This window comes from Penaeus vannamei, chromosome 2, assembly GCF_042767895.1.
Source record: "Penaeus vannamei isolate JL-2024 chromosome 2, ASM4276789v1, whole genome shotgun sequence".
Classification (NCBI taxonomy): Eukaryota; Metazoa; Arthropoda; class Malacostraca; order Decapoda; family Penaeidae; genus Penaeus; species Penaeus vannamei.
In genome coordinates, this window is record NC_091550.1 from 1,205,106 (window position 1) to 1,212,605 (window position 7,500).

The 7,500-nt window shown below is 34.4% G+C and overlaps 2 protein-coding genes across 2 annotated transcripts in view; one reads left to right on the forward strand and one right to left on the reverse strand.

Annotated features, from left to right (window-relative positions):
• Positions 1 to 2,774, forward strand: part of CSN6 (COP9 signalosome subunit 6) — an 8,067-nt gene extending 5,293 nt beyond the window's left edge. The window contains exons 3-8 of the mRNA XM_027376320.2: positions 39 to 206; positions 332 to 463; positions 1,339 to 1,490; positions 1,737 to 1,899; positions 2,063 to 2,256; positions 2,406 to 2,774. Of these exons, the coding sequence (XP_027232121.2) occupies positions 39 to 206; positions 332 to 463; positions 1,339 to 1,490; positions 1,737 to 1,899; positions 2,063 to 2,256; positions 2,406 to 2,546 (950 nt within the window). The 3' untranslated portion in view covers positions 2,547 to 2,774. The remainder of the gene's footprint in view (positions 1 to 38; positions 207 to 331; positions 464 to 1,338; positions 1,491 to 1,736; positions 1,900 to 2,062; positions 2,257 to 2,405) is intronic.
• Positions 2,775 to 3,331: 557 nt separating this feature from the next.
• On the reverse strand, positions 3,332 to 7,463 carry LOC113817354 (DNA-directed RNA polymerase III subunit RPC9). Its single transcript, XM_027369389.2, has 4 exons — positions 7,223 to 7,463; positions 4,523 to 4,652; positions 4,147 to 4,299; positions 3,332 to 3,938 (listed from the first exon to the last, which is right to left on the reverse strand). Exons 1-4 carry the CDS (start codon positions 7,228 to 7,230, stop codon positions 3,813 to 3,815), a joined length of 417 nt encoding a protein of 138 aa, XP_027225190.1. The 5' UTR covers positions 7,231 to 7,463; the 3' UTR covers positions 3,332 to 3,812.
• Between the last annotated feature and the right edge of the window lie 37 nt (positions 7,464 to 7,500).

A 7,500-nucleotide genomic window follows, 5' to 3' on the forward strand; every position in this document is an offset into this window, starting at 1 on the left:
ACATACAACTTTGATATAATTTATATATTTATATTCAGGTGGTGGAAGTGGTAGTGCCCTCAGTGATGTTAGCCCAGGAAATTCTGTAATGGCATCCGCTGGGACCGTAGGTAGTGTGTCGGTCTCTCTTCACCCTCTGGTCATATTGAATATATCAGAACATTGGACTCGTCAACGTGCTCAGGAGGTTACCAGTGAAGTGCAAGGTAATTTTTGAAGAATTATCAAATAATTTTTTTGTCTTTTTATATACCTCATATTGAAATATATTTTAGACTGTTAATATCTGTATATCTTGTGTTTCTAGAACACTTTATTACATTTCTTTCAGTGCTTGGAGCCTTGATTGGAAAACAAACCGGTCGTCACGTAGAGATAATGAATTCCTTTGAGCTGAGCTATGACATGCTGGACGGAAACATCATCATCAACCGTGAATATTATACTCTAAAAGAGGAGCAGTGTAAGTTGTTCTAGTGACCTGTTATGGCTAACGTTAATGTGTAATTTGATCTGGATCGTGTAATGAATGGTAAAAGTGTTTTAGACGAAGTTCTTGAAGCTAGAACTTTGTGTCACTGTATTGATAATACTGTTTCATTACATTTTTGCCAGATTTATATAAGCTGTGATGGTCATCAAGATAAATGGTTAATTTTTAAACTCTGCCTCTTGGTTCATAAAATGTCTTTGAATTTTGTTAAGAACTCAGTAAGATTTTCTTGAGGGTTAGACATGAATATTATTTGGAATAGGTTTAGAATTATAGTTATTCATTAACCCTTTGGCACCAGAGTATATATACACTGTCCACTCTTAGTTTTGTTTTTTGAATTTTGATTACGCTGAGATGGCTTCACAAGTGCATAGCCACCATGGAGTCAGTGATGAGTCTTACCTAATCTTGCCTGTTTACCCAATATTTATTTTTCCTTTTTTCTTTCTTTTCTTTTCTTTGGGGTCAGAATGGGGAAAGGGGTTTGTGTAAATTTTTTTAGGTATTATTATCGTTGGTTGTTGTTATTATTGTTATTATTGTTGTTATAATAATGATAATAATAGCAATAGTAATAAGAAAATAATACTTTTATCAATATTGAAAACAAACTCTACTTTTTGGAAAGTAAAAAGGAGGGGTAAATAGATGAGGTTAAGTCGGACAAGTAATTGTCTCCTAGGTGACTACTTGCCCCTGAAGCCATCTGCATGTAAACAAAATCAATAAAGCAAACCCATAGCGTGTTTAGATTCACTCCTGTTGTCAGTTAGTAAATTTTTGCTTCAACCCCCCCCCCCCCAAAAAAAAAAAAAAGTTTTAATATCTTTACTTCATAACAGATAAACAAGTATTCAGTGACCTTGACCTCCTTGGCTGGTATACAACTGGGGACACACCAGGACCCCCAGACCTGCTGGTTCACAAGCAGATTTGTGACCTCCTAGACAGTCCGATATTCCTCAAGCTCAATCCCATGGCTCGGCACACTGATGTAAGTACTGCCCTTTGCACAGTGCTGTCGTTTGTAACAAGATCATGATATAAAGTATATGTTGTCTTCTTGAACTATCCCATGTTTTTTCTTTTATTTTCTTTTAGGCTGCATGTTGTTGAAAAATAGATATAATATTTTCAGGATATTGTTATATTAAATTCAAAGGAGAAACCTCTGCATTATTTAATCTTTCCTTCTTTTCTGAGAATCATACTTTATGAATATTTGCTCACTTCCCAACAGCTACCGGTAAGTATTTACGAGAGCGTTCTGGATCTTGTGAATGGGGTCCCCACCTTGCTCTTGGTTGAACTGCAGTACACCCTTGCAACAGAAGAGGCGGAGCGCATAGGTGTTGACCATGTGGCGAGGATGTCTTCACATGATGTACAGGAGAGCTCAATTGGTTAGTTTCTTGAAAATATTTTCTTTTTATTATTGTAGTAATATTTATATTATGGGATTTCTGAAGGTATGTGGATATTTTGTTTTCTGATAAAGTTGAAAAATATTCAAAGTAGTTCAATTTGTCAGGTGCTTATTTGCTGAAAATATATTTTTTATTGCAGTGGCAGAGAACTTGCAGGCACAATACAGTGCGATAAAAATGTTGGCCAGCAGAGTGCGTCTTATAGCTGAATATGTTAAGGCTAGTCAGCGAGGCGAGGTAGAGTTCAATCACGAGATCTTACGTCAGGTTAATGCTTTGGCTCATCGACTACCTGTCCTCAACAGTGAGAAGTTCAGGGGAGAATTCTATAATGTGAGTCCATTTAATGTTCCAATGACATTATTAATAATACAATTGAAGTTAAAACAGCTGAATGTGAAATCTTATTGGTGGAACATTTTTTTTTTTTCCTTCTTTTTTCTGTGTCTGACGTGTAGTCTATAAATGAATTTCTTTTCCAGCAATGCAATGATGTGGCGCTGATGTCCTACCTTGGAACTATCACCAAATGCTGTAATACCATGAACCGTTTTATCAACCGATTCAACCTCCTACACGAGAGATTGGCAATGGGACGTCGTATGCGAGGACTTTTCTTCTAGTATTCCTTTTCTTTTCCTTTTTTCTTTAGTACTCATCAGCAGTTATTAAATATTCAGCTGATAATATAGGAGATCCTTGAAACCAGACAAATAACCATTATTATTATTGTTTTTGTTTTTTTTTAGAAATTGTTTGACATTAATTTTCTTCCTCCTTTGCACACAGAAGAATTTGCCATGTTATCATTGATTATGTACTCAGTTCTGTCTTAATAAACTTAAAGTTATGATCACATTTGTTTATCCTATTCAGTAATAAAGAAAAAAACGATCATATTCAGATCACCTTCGATACTTGTGTGGCGTCATAGGGTGAAGGTATGTTAGAGTGTGTTGTCTTTTTATAGGATTTGGTATTCACTTTCATAGCCCAGTAGGTTATGAATGTATGTGTGTGCTTATACAAACAACTTTCAATAATGTCTATCTGTGTGAATGAGAGGGGTGTTTTTGATGAAAAGAAATTGCAAAACTTCTTGTTTCTTCCCATAAATTTAGGTTGGAAGAAAGGATGTAGGAGATGGATTATTGTCAGCTTTTTTTAAGATCTGGAAAAATCTTCATCGCAGTAGAGCACCACTAATATTTATAATTATTCACTAACAAGTTGGCAAGGAAGTATCTAGTAATTATGGCTTCTGAAAACAGTGCTACTTAAATAGTCATATTAATTTAAATTTCAGGGTATATGTTATTCATAAAAAAGGAAAATACCTCATCACTGGAATGTACATTTTTCCGTGTCAGAAAAGGAAAGAATGTTTGGGGTAAATATACTAATCATACATATATCACTAGTCTTTAATGGTAGTGAGTATTCATTTTGTGCCTTATGCCAAAGGCCCTGCATATGCAGCATCTTGCTAGTCGTCATATGCTGATCAATGTATAAAATATTAAATAATCCCTTGACAAAATAAAAATACAGTATTCTACATCACATGCAAAACTGTAACAATGATAAGTCGTAGATAATATTTGCTTGGAAGAGTGGTATACATAAAAAAAAAAAAGCAAATACTATTGAGACATTTCTACAACTCCAAAAGATTATAAAACAATTTCTCTTCTTTATTCTCCTAATCTCCCTTACTTCCAAAATACCTCCCTCCGTAAACATCCATGTACGACCAAATAATCTGTTTTGGTAACAGCTAGTCCATTAAATAAATTAAACGTGATAACATCCTACGCTCCTTATACTGGCTATATATCCATCCAAAAATTTATAACAATAATAAAGTTTAAAAAAAGGGACAACAACTACTATTTCCCTGGTGTACCGTTTACTAATGTTTGCGGGTTGTCAATATCTGGCAAGTGGAGCTCTACCAGCCCAATTAACTCTTCAACTTGTTCTTCACTTAGTCTCTCTTCACTGTCTTCAATTATCTGAGAAGAAGAAGGAAAGGATACATTTTAGAATCTAGACATTCTGTATATGCTTTAGTAGTTGTGTAAAAATTTCAACGTGCTGTGACAATATCAATTCTCAAGGGAATATTTACTCTCAAAAGTATATAACACACAATATTATACAAATGGTAGAAAGTACTATATTATGGGATTATAGTGTTAAATTTATGCACAGATTACTCACAAGCTGCATTTCCACTGGTGTTGTTGGCCTTAAGTTGATCAACTGTAATTTCTCGGCTTTTGTGAGTTTGAATTCTTTCACAGCTTGTAGGAAACCTTGTATTACTTCAGCATTTTGATTTCTGCAGGCCGTCTTTTCAAGATATTTCATGGTCTGGAAAATAATATCTCATAAATATTAAGTTTTTTATATACAAGTTACATCTTACGTATTTACTGTTTACAAACAATATCAGAAACCTTTTGAAATTTTAGCAGAAAAACTGACATAAAATTGAAATCAAAGATTATTTTTTCATACATTATTTCCATCTACTTTTTCTTTTCATAATCCTATTGTATCACTTCAACTAAATAAAACCAAAACACATCCATACTTCAAATGCAATGTTGGCCAGGTCTGCTTGTGTTTTCATCATACTTTTTCTGCCTTTCTCTTGCCTACACAGATCCTGCAGGAGAGCATACACCTCACAGTTGCTCAGGACAGCTCCCTTACAATTTAACCTGCAAAAGATAATACACACATGTTATAGAAACAAGAACAAATCTTTTACAAATGAACCTCACTCTTTTTCTGATTATATTAATGACCTAAAGATTAACAAGATAATACAGAATCCTGTAGTTTTAATAATAATAATGGGACCCCAAGTCAAATGATACATAGATTCTACCTACAGAATCTATAAGTTATCCCATCCCTTTTTACAGGGAATAGCTGGGGTCCTAATCATGGCAGAGTCTTAAATTCCTGAATGCTAGATCAGCACTCAGCTGCCTTAGCCCACTCAAGCCTTTGAGCACACAATGTATTTTTAAACTGTACTAAAACTGGTAATCAATAAGTTTTAGAAAAAAGACACATTTTATTTTACATATTTTTTTTTCTATATCCACAAATACAGTGTGTTTATATGTTAACAAGCATAGACACTAAATTTATTTTCAATACTCTTAGTATTATAATAATGACAATAATAACATCAACAGTAATATTAGTAGTAATATACACATTTTTTTAATCACAAAAAATCAAGAAATCAGGTAAACAGAGTAATATCAAATGGGCTTAGTAATTTACTCTGAAGCAATATCAATAAAGCCAAATCACTGGGGTCAGTGCATGTACCTAAAGCTCATGGGTTAAATTAATGATGAGCTCCAAGCAGATATTTCTCTTTATCACTTTAAATCCTCACTCTTACTTTAACAAAACTACTTTTTTAGTGAAATTTCAGTTCCTTGAAACTCATTTCAGTAAAATAAGAGTTTATTGTTATTAATAAGTGATAAACATTTTAAAAAACAAAATAATACTTGACCTTTAAGACTAATAGCTTAGTTTGAGGAGCTTCCCTGATAGGCCTTGATATGAAATTTGAACATGTATATACAATCAAATACTCGTGATATTAACACTTCGAGAAAATTGACGTAACTAGAACAAAGCAAGCATGGTTCTGTACTTGATGATGATCTACAAGGAATTAAATACATAAGGTTCATAGTGATGATGGGCAGGTCCTTTTTATTACTTCCATGTATCAATTAAACTAATAAAATTAATCAGAGTACTGATTCCTTGTATATACTATGTATGTTTGGAAGTGAAATTCCTTGCAAATCCAAAAGAACAACTGCTTTGTAGCTCCTATGTATTGTTCAGTAATGAGCAGCTGTTAGATCTTTCATCCTTATGCAAATTACTTATATGTTCTATATCACCGGTTCCCAACTGGTTGCAACGCTCATTGAGATGGTCGAGGGATAACAAATAGGATGTGAAGGCTTGGGAGAAAGATATTAACCAATTCGCTAAGCATTCATCAGTAATTCTATAAAAATTAAACAGTGAAGACATGACTTCATGGAATACTATATTACAATTAGTTCATAAAGCTTGGACACATTACTGAATATCTTATTTTCCTTGGCATGAAAACTATGTCAAGAGGTCACAAGGGTAGAAAGGCGAAAGCCACTGCTTAAACAAGTCTCCAAGCAGAAATATTATGTGCACTAAAGAAAATCTATAAACCACTATTGGTCATTAATTCCTTGGAGACTGTGATGACTATAGCCTCTGACATGTAAACGTGTCATGACTAACAGCAGGTGGGCTGGCTGTTCACAGCTTAGACCTAGCCACAAAGTTTAAACTTGTGTAATATTACATCAAAAACTAACCTTGCCCCGTCATCATAGGGTTAATCCCTAAAATCCATTATCATTCATATTGTCAGGTACCATATGGCCAAAATATGAGGTCATGAATATCCTGCCCACTTTATCACAAACCTCATCAAAAGAGTGAGCTTGATGACTATGAATTTATATCTTATAATAACATTCATGTCTAGGCTACAGAATCATCCATTACTCTATTTATCATATATAAATAGAATATAACTGAACAACTCACATAATTTCACAGCCTATATTAATTTCTCTAATATATGTCTCTTAATCACTCCCACTACACATGTATTCATTGAGAATATTTCCGTATTTCTTGTTCCATCATTCACTTCTTCCATTTCTGCGATGCCAACAAACCCAAGATTCTAAGTAAAGAGTTTTCATGATGTACGATTAGTGACTTAAGCTCATTATTACTGCGCATGACAGACAATATGCTAGAAACTTTTTCTCATTATGCAAAATACTCTCAGCTGAAGGTCCCTATTCTCAACATATGCATCTAAAAAAACAATCAGACCTGTATACTTCCCGACTACATTAGCAGTGTAAAGTAATTTTGGTTTAAACAACACATTATGAAATTTTACCAAGTGTCTAACAATGTAAGTATCAGATATTTAAGGAAGTCCATTCTCTGAAAAATGAGTCTTTATATTTTTCAAGCACCGATTTCTCTCGATCATCTCCAAGATATTCTGAGCAGTCTGCATTAATCATTTCTATACGCCATTACTCATACACTCATCATTCCGACGACGAAATGAGATGAATCAAACTACTCAACAATTACAAATATCTTAGGGATGAACAGGACTTAGAAAAACAATTAAAACCACAATAAAACCCAGCAAATTGAGAGACGCTTCACTCACACTTCCATCGCGGCCGATACTGTTGATCTTGCACTTACACCACGTGCGGTATCACGCCCTCCTCACGCAAGGAATTAAGCAACAACGATAGCTCTCCTACGGTTTACAGAGCCTTTGCAGTATCTTAAACAATCCCTCGGAGGCAATGTCTCCTTTCCTCTCTCTTTCCAGTGAACAGAGGAGGTTTTTCCTCGGCTCTCGCGGTTCGTACAGTCGACAGCTGCTAATGTAAACAGACGATGTTGCCGACACTCGAGCGGAAATTTCATCGCTATGTC

Bases quoted from the DNA above. Each gene is read 5' to 3' on its own strand.
- LOC113817354 (XM_027369389.2), bottom strand. The intron at 4,300-4,522 runs GTATGGATGTGT...ATTATTTTCCAG, and splicing joins TGGCCAACATTGCATTTGAA to ACCATGAAATATCTTGAAAA. The intron at 3,939-4,146 runs GTGAGTAATCTG...TCTTCTTCTCAG, and splicing joins CACCAGTGGAAATGCAGCTT to ATAATTGAAGACAGTGAAGA.